Here is a 19,761-nt window from a genome sequence, read left to right as displayed (position 1 = left end):
AGACCTCGATATATGGTTGAAAGATCATAAAAAAAACAGCGAAAAATATTTAACATAAACAGCTTCAGAAGATGTAACTTTGCTATGAAGGTGTAAAAGCCTTTGAGAATCAAAAGATTGTTAAACCACAGCAGAAATCTGATTGTTTGAATTGGTTAAGCGGAAATTTACACAAACATATACATTTTAAACATTAGAAAAAATTGGGAATTCAATTTTCTATGAAAAGTTCCAAATATATCGAGGTCTTTACGTCTCGAGGTCTTACCGAGGTCGATATGGGCTATCGAGATTGGATGTATGCAGCTATGAAACTTTGATAGTTGCAGGTGTCAAATCTAAAAAAAAAAAATATGTATAAGTGAAAAATCATAAAAAAAAACAGCCAAAACATTTGACATTAAACAGCATAAAAAGATGTAACTTTGCTATGAAAGTGTAATTCCCTTTGGGAATCAACAGATTGTTAAACAACAACAAAATCTGATTGTTTGAATTAGTTAAGCGGAAATTTACACAACCATATATATTTTAAAGATTAAAAAAAAAATTGAGAATTCCATTTTCAACGAAAATACCTCGATATATCGAGGTGTTTGTGCCTCGAGGTCTTATTTAGGTTGATATATCGAGGTTGCATATATGCAGCTATGCAACTTTTGATAGTTGCAGGTGTCAAATCTAAAAAAAAAAAAATATGTATAAGTGAAAAATCATAAAAAAAAACAGCCAAAACATTTGACATTAAACAGCATAAAAAGATGTAACTTTGCTATGAAAGTGTAATTCCCTTTGGGAATCAACAGATTGTTAAACAACAACAAAATCTGATTGTTTGAATTAGTTAAGCGGAAATTTACACAACCATATATATTTTAAAGATTAAAAAAAAAATTGAGAATTCCATTTTCAACGAAAATACCTCGATATATCGAGGTGTTTGTGCCTCGAGGTCTTATTTAGGTTGATATATCGAGGTTGCATATATGCAGCTATGCAACTTTTGATAGTTGCAGGTGTCAAATCTAAAAAAAAAAAAAATATGTATAAGTGAAAAATCATAAAAAAACAGCCAAAACATTTGACATTAAACAGCATAAAAAGATGTAACTTTGCTATGAAAGTGTAATTGCCTTTGGGAATCAACAGATTGTTAAACAACAACAAAATCTGATTGTTTGAATTAGTTAAGCGGAAATTTACACAACCATATATATTTTAAAGATTAAAAAAAAAATTGAGAATTCCATTTTCAACGAAAATACCTCGATATATCGAGGTGTTTGTGCCTCGAGGTCTTATTTAGGTTGATATATCGAGGTTGCATATATGCAGCTATGCAACTTTTGATAGTTGCAGGTGTCAAATCTAAAAAAAAAAAAATATGTATAAGTGAAAAATCATAAAAAAAACAGCCAAAACATTTGACATTAAACAGCATAAAAAGATGTAACTTTGCTATGAAAGTGTAATTCCCTTTGGGAATCAACAGATTGTTAAACAACAACAAAATCTGATTGTTTGAATTAGTTAAGCGGAAATTTACACAACCATATATATTTTAAAGATTAAAAAAAAAAATTGAGAATTCTATTTTCAACGAAAATACCTCGATATATCGAGGTGTTTGTGCCTCGAGGTCTTATTTAGGTTGATATATCGAGGTTGCATATATGCAGCTATGCAACTTTTGATAGTTGCAGGTGTCAAATCTAAAAAAAAAAAAATATGTATAAGTGAAAATTCATAAAAAAAACAGCCAAAACATTTGACATTAAACAGCATAAAAAGATGTAACTTTGCTATGAAAGTGTAATTGCCTTTGGGAATCAACAGATTGTTAAACAACAACAAAATCTGATTGTTTGAATTAGTTAAGCGGAAATTTACACAACCATATATATTTTAAAGATTAAAAAAAAATTGAGAATTCCATTTTCAACGAAAATACCTCGATATATCGAGGTGTTTGTGCCTCGAGGTCTTATTTAGGTTGATATATCGAGGTTGCATATATGCAGCTATGCAACTTTTGATAGTTGCAGGTGTCAAATCTAAAAAAAAAAAAATATGGGTTAAAAATAATCTAAACACAACTAAAAACATTTGACATTAAACAGCTTAAGAAGATATAACTTTCCTACGAAGGTGCGGGTGCCTTTGGAAATCAACAAATTGTTAAACAACAATAAAAAAAAAAATCTTTGAAAATCACGATTTTTTGGCTAAGACGGGGCAGAGGGTAAAATATGTTTAGTTTTGTATCCTTGGGACTCCAAGGGCTCCATAGATCCGATTAAATATGGTCTTATCCAAAACTGTAAGTTAATCGCAGGTAAAGGATTGGCTAAATGACTTCACCTATGTTTGGCAGACATATCATTAAGGTACCTTGTTGACATGTTAATTAATTATCAGAATGTGTGCCTACCCTGCCAACTAAAAATGATTTCAAGCATAGTACATAGTCCCAGCCAAAGGTATTTTATCGCTATTCTTAATGACCGTTGAAAGGTGCCGTAATAAATCCCGAAGAATTTTCTTCCGGAACGATCATATGTCTCAATCTAAAGCCAATTTGACGTTTGTAATTTTAGTGGTTAGTTTCAGGGATAGTATCATAGATTTTGATCGAGTTGGGATAGATGTCGTGCTGCGAAGCGACTTGAATCCGTTTTGCAACTCTTAGCGGCGGAAGCTCTTTTAAGGATTTTATATGAGTAAAATTGCGAGGCAAGGCTCAGAAGAGGGTCATTACGGAGTAAAGTCCTAAATTATGATGTCAATACACAAGGGGGAATTTCTCGGACCAATGCACACATGCTATCTGTAAAATTTAGTCTTTTTGTTTTGTTTTTTCTTCTTTTTTTGCAATATCTTCTTCCAATTAAATTCTTCCCGATAACAAGTATTATGCGTAAGCAACGGGTAAATTTCAAAACTTACAGCCTTTTCTCCAGGGGCTTGTGGGGTCATGTTATCCTCAAAGACGTAGTTATTGGAAATTTCAACTATGCTGAATAGAATAACTATCTAAAAATTTTGATCCGACAACTTTGGTGAAAATAGGGCGTGGGAGGGGGGCTACCCGCACTACAATCTTTTTGGTCACTTAAAAAGGGCACTTGACCTTCTGATGCGATCAAATGAGCCTTCTCGCTATCTTCTATTATCACTGGTTTGATACGATTACCCCTGGGGAAAGAAACGAAAAAACGAAACAAATAAACACGCATCCGTAATATTCCTTGTAGCAAACATGCGAAATTCCATATTTTTGTATATATGAGCTTAAAACTTCTAGAACAGGGTTCTTTGATACGCTGCATCTGATGGTGTGATTTTGGAGTTGTTCACCCCTTTTTCAAAAGTTGGGCAAATTTTGTTTTTTGGTGTCTGTTTAGTGAACTGCAGCTCACCAATTAGTCTCGGTTTTCGACCCAAGCAGCCGAGCGCACCTTACGATCGTCTGAAAACCTACTTCGAACGCCCCTGCATTTACCCGCAAGGACGGTCTTTGACTATGACCCTACAAAAGCCGGCTGGAAGCGACCTCGCGGCCGACTGGAGAAACGATATTCCGACAAGCTTTCCGAGTTCTTGGCGAAGGCAATTTTGAATCAGCATGAAAATTCAATTGTTATCAAAACTCTGTTTTTTAGAATTTCGGTTACTATTGAGCCGTGTCGCTCCTTACTTACAGTTCATTACCACGACTGTTTGAAAACGGTGAAAATTATCATTTAAAATGAGCTAATTCATTCTCAAAATACTATTCTTGCACACACCACAATCATGGAGGTGGGGATCAAAATTTCAGAGGTTTGGAGTGAGGCCCAGGGGGCATGAGAAAACAAAGCAGAGGTAAATGGAAGTAAGTTTTAGAATCTTGAAATAATTCCATAAAAATAATAATTCCATAGAAATAATTCCTAGAAATATACAATTCCATTCAAATAAACCGTCTGTCTATTTTCGAAAACCAAAGGCTTGAAAAAATTATCCCAAAAACTACGATTCTAATTTTTGGAGGGATTGGGGATTGGCCTCACAATCTGAGGAGGGGATAAGGCACACCTAGGTATACCAAGGTGTATGAAATAAAAGGAATTTAATATCAGATTAAAAAAAATGGGAGGGGGCAGCTGTGGAAACTAGGAGGGATTGGGCTGTGGCCAAAGATGCTAGGATGCGAGATCCTGAAAAGTAGATCGAAAGCGGTAGTCGTTTTAGGCCTCATAATCTGACGGGGGTCAAGGTTTACCTAGGTATACCAAGGTATATGAAATAAAAGGAATTTAATGTCAGATGTCAGAAAAACTGATAGGGGACAGCTAACCACCTTCCTGCCCAGGCCTAAAATTGCCACTGGATCTAAGGTAATAAAATTCCGTTTTTCAAGTGAATCGTGGCTATTCTGACGAATATTAGTTCTGGAGGATATTCCGTGCGGCTCCATCCAGTTTGTAAGTTCTAACCCTAATTATTAGACTGACTGCAGGACAAACGGAAGGATTGAAAAAAGCTTTATTTTCTATTTTACGGAGATTTTCTTTTTTTAATTAAAATAGGCTAAAGTGGTCAAGTATAGCTTATGGGGCTTCTTCTTTTTACCTTCATAAAACCTGCAATTATTTCGTTTACTAAAATTACAAATTTTCTATAAAAAAATATTATTAAAAAAAATAGTAAATAATCATATAGAATTGAGGAGGTGGGCTTATTAGAAAGATGTGTCTAGTTCTAATAGGTTTTATCTCAATTTTTTCATATTTTTGTAAACAAAATTTCGTAACAGGAATTTTTTCCATTTCCAACACTGAAAATACAAAATTGTAGTAGTTTGATACTATATCATGTCAAAATATGCATTTATATTACATCATTAGATTATTTCAGGCCATATTGATATCCAATTTTAAATATTACACCATTTTCCAAATTATAATTGTAACAAACATTTGAAAAATATATTTTTAGTGCACAATTTGTCCTTTTCTGAGTGGAGACATAGCTATGCCCCCTCCATTTTTGCGAAGAATATATGAGTTGCCTTCTGATTTCTTTATTCATAATTGAGCAGGTTTCAATATAAATCACTCAATTGTGTATTTTACTCATACATGTATCCTTTACGAAAAAAAGTATTAGTTTAACAGGTCTGCTATATATAAGGAAACACAATAAAACATTTTCTTACTTCATAATATTGCTAAGAAAAATATAGTCAACAGATTATCTATACATTAAACGCTTTCACCCCCCCCCCCCCTCCTATGTGTAAATACCTCAGATTATAAACGTTCAAAGCATTTTTCATGCGTCGCTCATTTTTTTCAATCGAAGCAACATTTACAAAATCAAGAAACACAAAATGCATGGGATATGAATAAAATTTGGCTGTATATTCGCACATTTGGGGAGTGGGGGCAGTGAAAATGGTTTACACATAGAGAATCTGCTGACTACATTTTTAGACATATTATGAAGTATTTTTTTTTTCTTTAGAAATATTGCTTCCTTATGTAGAGTGGATCTGCTAAACCGATACTAAAAAAAAGTGCTTAGGGGGACCTTAAAATATAAAATAATAAGGTTTTGCCAAGATCTCACTTTTAGAAGCGGCCTAAACAAAAGAACACACATTCCATAATTTTCTCTTTTGAATCTATACGTGCCCGTGAAATTTAATCCGTGTCATGAAACAACATTTCTAAATAATGTTCATCTACCACGTCAACTTAAAGAGTTATTAATTCTATCTCAAAAATTACGATCAATTTATTCCTTGTCTACCAACATATTATCGCCCCAGTAATAAAGTCGAAGCTTATAAGCCACAGCTACGAAATTAACGTTCCCCTGGCAAGGTGGGCTTTGGCATAATCGCTTATTGCTTTAAATTGACCGTCATTCCAATATAAATTGTCGTTTTGCTAACACTATGCGCTAGAAATCGTTTGTCTTACTTACAGAGCCGCTGATTGCCACCATTGCTGCTTTTCATTGGCTCTCCCAGCAGCGTGGCCAACCTTCTCCAATTTGGAGCTGATAAGTGATTTTCCTAAGGCGGAGTCTACACTAACAAGTTTTAGATTCATTGTGGTTTTATTGCAACAGTATCATTATTGTTCTGGATTTGTGACGGAACAGTGAGAAGAGTGTAGAATGATAGCTGATAGTGGCAGAATGGCGACAACACCTACTCTGTCGCCGCATAACTTGAAGAAATCTACAAGTTTCAGTGTTGATTCGCTTTTAGCAGATACAAAAAAAGAAGATAAGCCGGAAGAGAGATTATCACCGATTGAAAGTATTAAAGAAGAACTATCTGGTACTGATGAAGAACATGATAGTGACGTGGATGTTGACGATGGATGTGATGATGAAAGACACGAAGATGCAGCTCAAATAAGTGGCATACACCTAGCTGCTTTGCATCAGAGACTTGCTAGTCTACCAGCAGGACTTAAGCCTCAATTAGGTGCCGGATATCCAGCTAGCGCATCTTTTCTTCATCCTGGATGGCCTTTTGGCCCAGGATACCCAGCAACATTGGCTGCGTGGTCGCAAGCAGCAGCAGCTGCTGTTGCAGCGAGTAAGTTCTGTTCATATTTTCATTTTGTTGAACCTGTAGTTTTTAGCACTGGCCGCAGTTTGGGAGAGGGGATGCAGGATGGGGGCATTTGCCCCATCTAGTTTTTGCTCCCCTCCCCCTAGATTTTTGAAAAATATTTTTTTTTCCAATTTCATAGAAAAATATCCTATTTTACTATTTTCATTGAAAAAATCGAAATAACGGCAAAACTGCCCCCTATTCTTAGATTTTGGAAAATAACCTACATTTGCCCCCTACTGTATTTTCGTGAATTGGCAGCACTGTTTTTTCAATGTTTATGTTATATCGAGCTAATTTATTGTATAGTAAAAATAATATTGTTAAATATATTGTTATATATTGTTAATATTAATAAATAATATTGTAAAAATAATAAAATAATTATCATTAATTAATATAATATAATTGTCCAAAATTTTGAATGTACATGACTCCAGTGAAAAGTTCGTTCGCAGGCACAAATTTCGTTCATACCTCTGCGAGTGTCGAAATACTATCTTTCGGTAAAGCTCTAACAAGAAAACAAGTGATATTACAACTTCTTACAACAACCATGGTTTGTGGAACAGATCTATAGTAATCAGCATAAATGATATCAAATTTAGACTATCCTCCTTCAAAATCAAATCACAAAGTTCTGGGAATACCCTACAAAGTTTCTAATATATATATATATATATATATATATATATATATATATATATATATATATATATATATATATATATATATATATATATATATATATATATATATCCGATCCAACTTCACTGGCTCTCTACCTAACCACCTTCCGCTCGCTTGGGCCTTCGGGCTTCACAAGTGGTCCTCCAAAAACGTTCAGGTAAATTATGCTTTGTGTCTTGTTTCGGCTAGCTCAGGAATTAAACTAGATCTTATTATAAATAGGTTTTTCATTATTTAAAAATGTGGGCACTAGCTAAAGTTTGACTTAGCTAAAACTCAACTTTAGCTAAATCTCATTGTAAATGGTTAAGGCTGAGATGGAAATGTTTGCTCTGAACTGAGCTTACAACTTTGAAGAATGTTTCACTAAATAGTTTGCTAGCTACGTTTTTAGATCTAGATTTTACTGTTAACACGGTAAAGCGGAAAGGGGATAAAGAAAGGATGTACTACAACCTCAATTTGGCAGAGATTTTGGGAATTTAAACCACATAAAAGCGATTACCTCTAGCAGCGCCCTTTTTCGTGAGGAAAAAAAAACGGGTCAAGGTTGTATTAAAACCTCTTCAAAACTGAAGAAGGACCATGACACCATGATTTCTTCTTCAAGGGAGGTTCCTGGTTGAAAACAGGTTAAGGCTTTTTGGATTATTTAAAAATGAACATATGTTCTTTAACGTCTAGAATATACGGAAAGTAAAAATAGAAATGTTACCTTTTTTTAAGTGCGCCCGAGTTCAATCCTTTATTGACTCGAAACAAATTGAGGTTTGCAATAACAAAAGATACGGCACTCAAAATCAATCTTCACTTGACCCAAGACCGTTCCTATTTTTGCTCTTTTATGGTTCCAACCAGGTAGCTAGTATGAATCCTATGGGGACCGGCGCATCAAGTGTGGGGGGAGGGGTCAATCGCCTGCTCTAGATTTTCTCTAAGGATTTCAAAAAAAACTTTTTTTTAATGATTTTATGAAAAAATTCGAAAAAACAGCAAAATTGTCTCTCCTCGATTTGAGATGAGGCCCGTGACCGGGGAGTACTATCAAGTAAGCAAAAGCTATCTGGTTTTTCTTTGGAGGTAAAAAACAGCAAATACAATTTGCAATAATATGACTCGAGGGGGAATAAAATAAGCAAATGTCATGGTTAAACAAGATGGGTGTGCGTAAGCACAAGGTGGCTAGCCCCTAACCCCCTTGCACTTCCTGGCTGAACGGCCATCAAACAGAGACCAGCACCGCCAGTAGGGTTTAAAAAATCCGATGCCGTATTCTTTACCTTCTTCATGGCTAAACAAGGCCTTATCTTGCCTCTTCAGGGTTGCCACTGATATTTAAATATATCCAGATTACTGCGCAAAAATTCCAACGTTTGAAAAAAGTATTTTCTTTCTATTAAAAAATATAAGTTTCTGCAGCTCTTTTTGTTTCTAGGTTTGTAGCTTTTTTTAGTTTCTGTTATTCAACTAAAAATCGAAATCTTGAGCCACAAATTTAAAAAATGACGTTGTCAAAGTTTACACAAGCAAATTGTCAAACCCGACGGCTGACTAGTTGAATTCATTAGGTTGTTGGTTTATCTTAGTACTGCATATACTAAAATAAGATGAATATCTTAACGAGTTTCGATAAGATAAGTAAATTTTGACGAATTTCTGAACAGTAGCTGTGGTGCAATGACTTATTCCAAACTGAATGCAAAAAAATGAATCAGCAGCACCCTACAAGAATAAGTTGCAAGAGTAGGCCTATATTACTAAACAAGCAAAAGAAAAAGAAATACACAAATAGAATAGAACAGATAAAAAGGAAATTTGTAAGGATTAGTCTGTGAAACCATATGCTAAGACGGACTTACGTGTTACGGACTTACGAAGGGGTTCAAATTAACCTATAGAATATGTTACACCCCCCTAGATTTTGAAAACTACATTTCGCCCCCTACCTTAATTATCGTGAATTTATACCATAGGAGGGGGAGGTGGCTACTGAGTCTAATAAACATCCCAGGGTACATTTTACACGGGAAAATTTACTAGAGTCCCTATAGGAAAGTCCTTTCAGTTGTCTTACTTTTTCTTTAGTGACTAATTTTACATATGGAAATATTCCAGGGGGAGTTGTCTGGGGGAGCTTTCAGTGGGGTAGAATTGTCTAGGGGATTTTTGCATGAGGGGAGGGGTAATTTTCTGCAGGAGAAATTCTCCATGGGGGAATTTTCCCCCATGGAGAAGCATTGACAGGCTCACATGTCAATGCTTTCATGTCAAAATCCGGGGAACATAACATTTTTATATACACAGTAGGCTATTCATTATTTTAATTTAATTAATCTTATAGGATGATTTTGGATGGCAATTTATTTTTCGAATGCTTATTGATTTTGACGAGTTTTTAAATTTAATGAGAGTGATATGCTAGCAATAATATTGAACTGAAAAAGGTTAGGAGGAAATTAATTCATTATCAAAGCATTTTATGGGTTTGGCTACTTACAGGCAGTCACCATCACTCTCCGCGTGTTTAGAGGGTGGGAGGGATGACACTTTGAAACTGTTCGTTCCTACCACTTAACGTTTAAATAATAATTCACCCGCGAGTGAACATTTCACCATTATACGTAACGTAGTGAAAAAGTAAATAAACAATAAAGTTTAAATGGTGCTCCATGCCCCATCAATAAGTCGGTACTTAAATTTAACTGCGTCAACCGAAGAAATAAACCAATTTAATTTTTGTTTCCGCTTTCAAACGCCTCAGTAAAAGCCAATATTGTAAAATAGACTATAATAAAATCTAAAATCTTAAAATGGAATTGGGTCACATCGACACCATTTACAAGTGGTTTATTTTATAACTAGAGTATCCCTTATTTTAAACTTTGATTTGCTAATTTTTTTTTGAACTATATTCTGCCAAAAAGGTTATAGCAAACAAACTTTAATAAGAAACAACAATTTTTTAAGTTATCCAAAAAGAAATCCGTTCTTACCCACTACAAAGTTTTATCAAAATCTAACGTATACGCAGGACAGAGGGGGCCCCAATTTTCAGAAATCACGTAAACTAGGTGGCGGGTGACAAGCGTGGCGGAACTGCGCCAATAATTGCGGGGACTGTGTCAAGCGTTGCAGGGACTGTACCAAACATGGCGGAAGACGTGGCATTCCAAGAATTTTGTTCCAGAAGAGAATTAAATCTCGTCAGAACAGCAAAAAAGCACGCAAATTATAGAAAAATGTCGAAAACTATGAACAGAATTATAAACATTCTGGGACCTCGGCTCATGGTTGCCCATAAAGGGGACAGGAGGGGGCACTAGCCCCTCCTGGATGAATGATGCTGCCTTATTTTTATATTTTTGTTTTGAGATTTCTATTATATATAATTAAAAGTGTCAATTAAACCAGGTAAGCCCCCCCCCTGGAATTCAGCCTATGGGTGCTCATGCCTGTGCCCCTCGTGCAAACTCGTACTAATAAAGTCAATTAAATTATAAGAAGCCCCTTTTTTATACGTGTTTGATATACTTTTCTCGTATGTTTCCAAAAGTTTGCAATCTTAAAGTTTTTTTGCATCATGTATATTCATTAGAATGCATGTACAATCTTTTGATTACCAGTTTTTTGTACATTAGACCGACTATTCAAAAATTGATTATTGCATTCTTGCTTCTTCATCAGCTCCCGCCTCATTTCAAAGCCTCTGTAATTAGTAAGTAATGATTTATTCCTCAGATCACGCTATCCAGTCATTATAACTTCGTCTTTTATTGTGCACGGAAGGCTCACCCAATCTTTCGGCAGAGTTTTGTCTTGATTGCTGCAAAAACTTCAGCAGACTTCCTCAAAATCCATGATTTATGTTAAACACAGAGCGCTTACATGAAATTAATTAACACGCAAAGTTAATTAAAATTGGACAGTATGTGAATCAGGCAATCTGCTTCTTTCATCTTCGTTCACTTGGCTTCTCCTAGTATGCTTCAGCAACAACTTCAATTCCTCGTGTGGATATACTTTAGCTGTTTATTCTTTGACCAACAGCTATAAGAATCCAAAGGAGATTCTTGTAAAAACCCTGTATATTTTATTTAAATGATAAAGTAGCATGGGTTTTTAGTTGTTTTGCCTTCTTTTTCTGTCAATAGGATTGTCATAGCGATTGTCAAGCCACCACTTCTTAGGTTGTATAGTTGGAAACATTTATATTTTAAAATTTTTCTATTAACCGATCTGGTGCTGGGGTATATTCAGACATTTTTCTTGGATACCAAATGGCTCATTTGGGGGGGGGGGGCATCGTATAATGCAGACAGGAGATCCTGTAGAACCTTCCACTACCTCAACAACGGACTCTAACCAAAATTTATTCTACACGCACGAATATACATGCTCCAGTTTATTTCAAAGCCATATACAAAAACAAAAGACACCGATATATTTACAGGCCAATTACCCAAACGTTTATTTATATATACGCTCTCTATATAATATACAAAGTTCATAACAAATTTCATTCCAATTGCACTTTGGTCATCTCTACCTCAAGTCTTTAAAAGGGGTCATTGGGATTAGATTATCAAAAACTGATAGTACTGAAAACGTTCTATATTTGTCATAACTATTACTCACTTTTGTTGCCCCAAACAGAAATGCATGCTTTTTCAAGTCGACTGGGCGGGGGAGGTTAATTTTGTATTTTCTCAGTTTTTCAACAAACATACTAAAAAAACAATTTCTATGGAAATCCATGGAGGATTTCCATAAAAATCAGAATCCAAGGAGGGGCGGGGAATTTCAAGTAACGAGTGCACAATTTCTTAGCTTCTGATTCTTAATTAATCTATAAAGCATAATTTGCAAGCTTTAAGTATGTTGATTACTCATTGAAATGACCTGTTCTATTTACAAGACGTTTTCATTCAGAGCAATTTCCCATCAAAGCTTTCAAATGTTTTGGTGAGTATATAGTGCATAGTTATCCCATAGTTATAAAAGAGTGGAGAGAGCACTTACTGTTTAGAATAATTTGTGCATAGTTATCCCATAGTTATAAAAGAGTGGAGAGAGCACTTACTGTTTAGAATAATTTTAGCTGATATATATAGGTGGCCATTGGGGGGGGGGCAATTGTCCCTCAGATTTTGAAGAATATTTATTTTAGTTGTCGTTAAAAATAAATAAAAAGCCACCCCCTCCCCGTCCCGGATTTTCAAAAATATCGTTTTATCTTCGATGCCTGCCCCCTGCATTTTTAGGATTTGGTGCCCCTGGCTACATACCTATTTGTTGACTATTTGCAATTCCAGTTACACTGTGTAAATTATTCGAATAAATCTTCCGGCTAACTATTTTATCATATAAAATAAAAAAAAACAAGTTTTGTCACCTGAAAGTATGGGGCAAGTTTCAGGGGCAAATCTCCAGCATTTACTATGCTGGCATTGACTACAGCATTGACTATCCATATCCGGATAGTCAAGGGGCATTTATTCCACATATCGGGCTATGTATTTCAAAAATAAACATTTTATTCTGCCTACGGAAACCTATAAATAGATGGCTTCCTTAATTCAAAACGTGTTATATGACAGTTTTTATGAAGCATACTATTAGCAGAAACACGCTTGATCGATTGATCGAGTCCACATTCCTCCACAGTCCTCTATCTTATTAGAGTGTAAAGATACTTAGCTCTTTCAGTTCTTATTTTCCAATTGGGTTAGATGTTTTTTCAAAAATACAAAAAAGTTACGGTTTTCAAATATATAATAATTATATATAATATATAATTATTATATGTAATATACAAGATATATAATAATTTTTTCTCCACATTATTGGGGGGGGGGCAACTGCCATCCCAACGACGCCCCTGGCAACATTAAAACTTAAAACGAACAGAAAGTATTCCGTATGTGAAAGGGGCTGCCCCCTCCTCAATACCCTGCTGAAACCTTATGTTTCAGGAGTCGTTCTTGAAGAGTTGTGAAAAAAAGTCAAACTTTAGAGTAAAGAGCGGGATATTGAGGAGGGAGCAGCCCCTTTCATACACGGAATAATTTCTGTTCGTTTTAAGTGTTAATGTTGTTCCTAACTTTCAGTTAAAAAAAAAAACTTTTTTTTTAAATTTAAAATGGTAGAATAGTCGGCCGAAAGATTTATAGGCATAGTTACTGGACCTTTCACCTATGCTGAAAAAAAATGGCAATTTCAAAATTTTGGTCGGACGACTTCGGGGCAAGATGGCTAGGGGGAGAGGGGCTAGATGCCCACTAATCTTTTGGGTTACTTGAAAAGGACACTGAACTTTTAGTCATAAATAAGCACGCATCCATGTTTCTTATGGCAAAAGATACAAAATCCCACGTTTTGTATATAGAAGCTTGAAACTTCTACTGCAGGGTTCTCTGATACGCTGGATCTGATGGTGATATTTTCATTCCTTGACTTTTTGGCGTGTTCCTTTCTTTTTTGAAAACCAGATAAATTTTCTCGGGCTCGTATCTTTTGATGAGTAACACTAAACTCAATGAGTCTTATATATTTAGAATCAGCATGATAAGATGATTGTTTTGATACAACTATTAATATCAAAATTCTGTTTTATAGTTTTGGTTACTATTGACCTGTGTTGCCCCTTACTACAGTTCGTTAGCACGAACTGTTTGACAAAGGCCACGCACCATATTTCGCCACGCACCATATTATGGCTTGTGACAACTTTTTTTTTATTACTAACTAATACCATACAATTACAATACCACAATAGGTTATAAAGGTGGTTAAAAATGTCGAGACATTAGGACATAATGTGGTTTTGGCTTAGTTAATCTGGATGGAAATGCGTGTTCAGTGTAAAACGAGTTTAATGAAATACTGAAGTAAATTCAATTTGTATATGTTTGGAGGCTACTTTAAACAAAAATAAATTAAGATAGTTTTCTGGTTTAGCACAAGTTAGAAGGCTAGCTTCTATTACCGTCACCTTGCATCGCCACAAAAATGAATGATTCTCGTTAGAGAAAGATTATTCTCACAAAGCACATATTATATATATACATGTATATATATATATATATATATATATATATATATATATATATATATATATATATATATATATATATATATATATATATATATATATATATATATATATATATATATATATATATATATATATATATATATATATATATACGATAATATACATATATATATATATATATATATATATATATATATATATATATATATATATATATATATATATATATATATATATATATATCAAGGCCGTATCCAGGGGGGAGGGGTTACCCGGTTTTAACCCCCCCCCCCCCCGAAAATTTTTGACCGAGTCGAAAATAAGTCGAAAATTAGTAAAACCTAGGTAAAAATCAGTAAAATTAGTCGAAAACTGAGTCAAAAATTAGTAAAACCCACCCCCCAAAAAGTAAAAATTAGTAAAACCCCCCTGAACAAAAATCCTGGATACGGCCCTGATATATATATATATATATATATATATATATATATATATATATATATATATATATATATATATAGAAAACATATAATATGTGTTTTGTGAGAATAATCTTTCTCTAAGGAATATCTTCCATTTTCGTGGCGACGCAACGTGACGATACACGACATACCGTGTTGAGAGACAATTCTTTAAGTATATTTTTAATATGTATTGTTTTATTTGTCTGAATGCATACAATACTGTCTACCAGTTAGTAAATGATAATTATTTAGAGCTCGAGAAATTTCTTTTGTTTACTATAAAATAACACTGCCTTTTCTAAAGCCGAAAATGATTACGAGTTCAGAATCTAACTAAATTCCTGAATATAATACCAAACTCAAATTCCTAACTAAAAATGTGTAGTTTTATTTTTCAAGACTAACAAAAACATCTTTCTTCAGAGAATGGAGAAATCCCTCCTGGTCTTCATGCCCTAGCAAAATTACCAGCAGGCTTTGGTGTCAATGCAGATCTATCTAAACTCCCGCCACCTGGACCAATAAGATGCCAGCTTAGAAAACACAAGCCCAATAGAAAGCCAAGAACGCCATTTACCACGCAGCAGCTTATGGCATTAGAAAAGAAATTCAGAGAGAAACAGTATTTATCCATTGCCGAACGAGCCGAATTTTCAGCCTCTCTGCAGCTGACAGAAACACAGGTAGGAATACTTTTTCAATTCCGTTTCTTTAACATTATGGTTACTGTTTAAACGGTTTTTTGTTCAGTTATATGTTATTTTAGTAATATAGCTGTTGTACAACTCTTTCATAAGGTTTCAAAAAGGTGACCCTATCACAAGAATGTCAAAAGAATCTGGACCGCTTTCTAAACCCTTGAAGTTTGTGCTCCCTGCAGGCACATATACAGACTTTTTTTGGGTGAAGGGGGGGGGGGGCTCAATAATAAAGAAGACTAAGTTTTATTTGGTAGTTTGAATAGGAAGTACCCAGTAATTTGGTGAAAACTTAGGATTTCGGTTAGGTTCCTTGTGAAAGTTTTTTATGTGTTATTCTTCGGACCGCAATTTTGCTAACAATGGATAGTTGAGAAACAACTTTTTCAATCTACTGAATAACATTTTTAAAATTCACCTGATTTTTTTCAATTGAAAGTTATGTTGAAATTTGTTTGAAGAATGGATTTGTTATTACTATTTTTTTCATTTCATAATAACTATCATTATTATTTTGATTTAATTAAATTATTAATTTAATAGGTCAGTAGTTACATGGACTTTAGCACGACCACAAACCTTCATAGATTTTTCTTCAGTACGAAAATGATATTTATTTATTTAATTATTTGCGATTGTTAAAAAAATAAAAGTTGAAGTTGTTATAACTAGTTTTGTTAATAAAGATTTATCTTATCTTAGCAATATGGATCGATAAAAGAAAAATTTCCTCTTAAGTTAAATGCATAGGTCATTCTCCAAAAAATTTACACAATCGGATTGTGGCGTTCATATGAAGATCTATCAAGCCTTGAATACTTAAACAGGGGGGTCTGAATATAATTTAATAAAAAAAAAAAAAAAGATTGCCCATTTGGAAACTTCTGTATCTTCATTTTAAAAACTGAAATCCCTAAAAAGTTCGTGAATTGGTGCAACAGATATGTATACAAATGCTTCAAGCACATATAATAAGAAAAGGGAAAAAACAAACAAACAATTCCTCATTAGCAGAATTTGCAGTCATAGAAACAAGGTTCTAGATTCTAGGTTCTAGAGGATTCTAGATGATTGGCAGTACCTTGCTTCAGCCAAGCACTGCGTTTAATGTGTGAACTGAGCTGTTCTGGCCAGATGTCTGTATAAACCCGTTTTTAGTTACTGATGTCTAGCTAGACAGGCATGTGAATGCTGCTTTAATACCTCGACTTTTAAGTAATGGAAGATTATATACCTAAAAGAACTTAAGCTATTTTTTTTACTTTTAAAACCAGTGTTTTTGTCATTCAAAACTACTAGGAATATAAATTAAATAAATAATCTAAACTTTTTTAGGAGGAATTTTAGTCTCAAAGATTTTTAAAGGAAGCTCATGTTTTTTTATCATCTGTTGAAGAAACCCTGTTTAAAAAATCATTTCATGGAAAATGTTCTGCTAAAATTTCAAAATCAAGCTTTATGAACTCTCCTACAAATAATTTTAGAGCAGTGCACTGCTGTATATTCTTTTGGGGGGGGGCCAAAAGCCCTCAGGTAGTTGCAACCCTGCTAATGAAAAGCCTTTTTATAGCCATTAAATAATTATAAATTCCCCAATCTTCTCTTTATTATTTTTTGGGAGTGGGTCTCCTCCCGACGCCCTTACTTTGGAACACAAGATGTAGCTAGAATTTTGTTGACCTGGCAGATGTTGACGGTCCAACAAGAAAACCTTTTGTATGTGTTTAAAAGTATTTGCAGAAAAGAAAAATCAGATTTAACGCTGAAGAGCCTCCCCCTCTGGCTATTTCGGTAACCATATTCTGGCTGTTCGGCTCTTTAGGTAACCATTTTCCGTTATAAATGAGCAAAATTAAATCTTGTAAATGAGACTATTTCCCCCAAAATCTTCCCCGAGGTCCTTTGTTTATGTCACTATTAGGAATCTAGCAATGAAATATTACCTTTATAATTGTAACTGATTTCAAACGGTACTAAAATGCATACTAAATATTTGAGCGTTTTCATTCTTAGTTGGATTTTCTTGTCAGAATGTCAGCTTATCTTTGTTTTTATCCCTCCAACATCCCAAGAGGCAATGACAAATACCCGCACAGTGACAACCGACAGAAATTAGAATCTTTACCGATGAATATTAACTGGGGTCTAGGTTGGGAGGTATTCTTTCACTTCTACTAATCCCCTCATTTGTTTTCAAGATTAGGTTGAGCCTACTCTCAGTGTGGTGGCTAGTTGGGTGGGAAGTGAGAGATAGACTTGAGCGGGGTACTTCAGCGGTGGGGACTGTCGCTGTATGAGGCGTAGGTACTATTGCTTTTGGGAATTGAATTTTTTCCTGTCAAAATTGTCAGAGGTTGGGATTAGCCAATTGTCGGCTTTCTAGAGATTCCGACGAAATATTAAAATTACTTTGTCTTGAGGTCTGATAGAAATGCAAAATAAAACTGAGCTATGGGAAAATTTAAAAGGGGGTTAAGCATGTAGGTCTGTTCGGTATAAAAACAGAAAAAGTAAAAGCCGATATTTCATATCTCGTATCTGACATTTTCAAACTTTTGAGATATTTTCCAAACACGGTTAGCCAAGTTGCTGTCAAATAGTGGATCAACAGGGAAATCTATAAGTTATCTTCATTCTGATTAGGGTAATTTTGTTCATCTTTATTAGGGTAATTTTGGCTATTAATCTTGACTCTATAAATATAAAACCAGAATAACCCGCAACTGTTTTTGCATTTATTATAAGTGTTGTCTTATTAACAACGGAGAAAAGGTGTGAGCAGTAAAGGTTGAACAGTAATACTGAACAGTAATACTTGAACAGTAATACTGAACAATAAACAGTAATACTAAAGAACAAAAATACTTATTGAACAAAAATATTAGCTGTGCTGTTTCATAGGATCTCCTCAAATAAACTACAGAAGCTTTACTTTTCTCTCATCTTGTAGGTTAAAATTTGGTTTCAAAATCGACGAGCCAAAGCAAAGCGGCTGCAAGAAGCTGAAATAGAAAAAATTAGGATGTCTGCTGCCAGGCCCCTTGGTCTCCCTCCCCCTTTCGGCCTTCTTCCTGGCTTGTATCAAGGTGCATGTCCTACTTCAACATCTACTCAATCAAATCCTCATTCTGGGGGTATTACAGCATCGATGTTCCACCAACGAAGTAATCCCTTTTCAACATACTCCTCACCTTTCTTCCCTGGAGGTAGTTCTGGAAACCCTTTACAAGGACTGTTACCAAGATAATTACTTAGTATTTTGTGCTGTTTTTCTTTTTAGCTGTGATATCTTTTGTTTTTAATTTTTCGTGCGTAATTACTTAAAACGGGTATGTTAAAATGTCATTGGAAATGATTTTGCGAATATATGGACCCATCATTTTTGTGCAATTTTGAAAATAAGTGTAAATAAGTCGTGTACATAAATATGTTGTTCTAAAGGATGTGATAATAAACATGTATAATTTCTGCTATATTTACCTTGTCTTATAAGGTCTATAAATTATTAGTGCGGAAGGTATTAAAGCCGTTATAATTGGTAATGTCGGTTACTGTCAACCAATAACTTCGTGACATTATGCAACGGGTAGTTCAAGCGTATCCCAAAATACAACAGCAAATGAAGCGTCAGTATATTTTTGATAATCACTTTAAGCGTTTCTTTTTCTTTTATTGTGCCTCTTAGCAAGGAAGGATTTTTCTCTAGTTTAGGCAATTATTTATAATAAATAAAAATTAATAAATCCTTATAAGTATTCGGCAGAGAAACAAAGGAACTGCACCCAAATTAACTTGAAAAAAAAGAAATAGAATAAATAAATCTTCCATCAAAATCAAAGACATGACAAACAAAAATATAAATGGAAAAATGTAGAAAAATAGCTTGCCATATAATGGCAGACATTCACGTGACAACAGATAAAAAGATCTAAAACAACCAAATAATAACAAAACTAAAAGAGTTGTTTCAAGAATCTGGAGAGTGACCGAGAAAAATGAAAAACAATGAATAATTATCCAATGGATATAACTAAAAAAAAACTGAGAGATCATAACGATAAATAGATTAAAAATGGTTTTATACAATGACCTAACTGTTTTGTAGAGAAATACGAGACTGCTCTAAAACATTAGTAGCCGGGGTAGTTAATGTCTATTTCGAGTAGGGTGAGAAGATGGCTTCTGCAATTGGAATCTGGGAACACATCAATAGAAAAGAAGTAATCAGGCAGTTTCAGA

At 34.3% G+C, this 19,761-nt stretch overlaps 1 protein-coding gene across 1 annotated transcript; it reads left to right on the top strand.

Annotated features, from left to right (window-relative positions):
• Positions 1 to 6,132: 6,132 nt before the first annotated feature.
• On the top strand, positions 6,133 to 18,993 carry Dr (muscle segmentation homeobox protein Drop). The gene is made up of 3 exons (XM_089092859.1): positions 6,133 to 6,598; positions 15,248 to 15,507; positions 18,473 to 18,993. Exons 1-3 carry the CDS (start codon positions 6,169 to 6,171, stop codon positions 18,767 to 18,769), a joined length of 987 nt encoding a protein of 328 aa, XP_088948985.1. The 5' UTR covers positions 6,133 to 6,168; the 3' UTR covers positions 18,770 to 18,993.
• Positions 18,994 to 19,761: the final 768 nt, after the last annotated feature.

The sequence above is a fragment of the Artemia sp. Qi Xiang Cuo genome, chromosome 8 (assembly GCF_049724085.1).
Source record: "Artemia sp. Qi Xiang Cuo chromosome 8, ASM4972408v1, whole genome shotgun sequence".
Taxonomy (NCBI): Eukaryota; Metazoa; Arthropoda; class Branchiopoda; order Anostraca; family Artemiidae; genus Artemia; species Artemia sp. Qi Xiang Cuo.
This window is presented reverse-complemented; position numbering and strand designations above follow the sequence as displayed.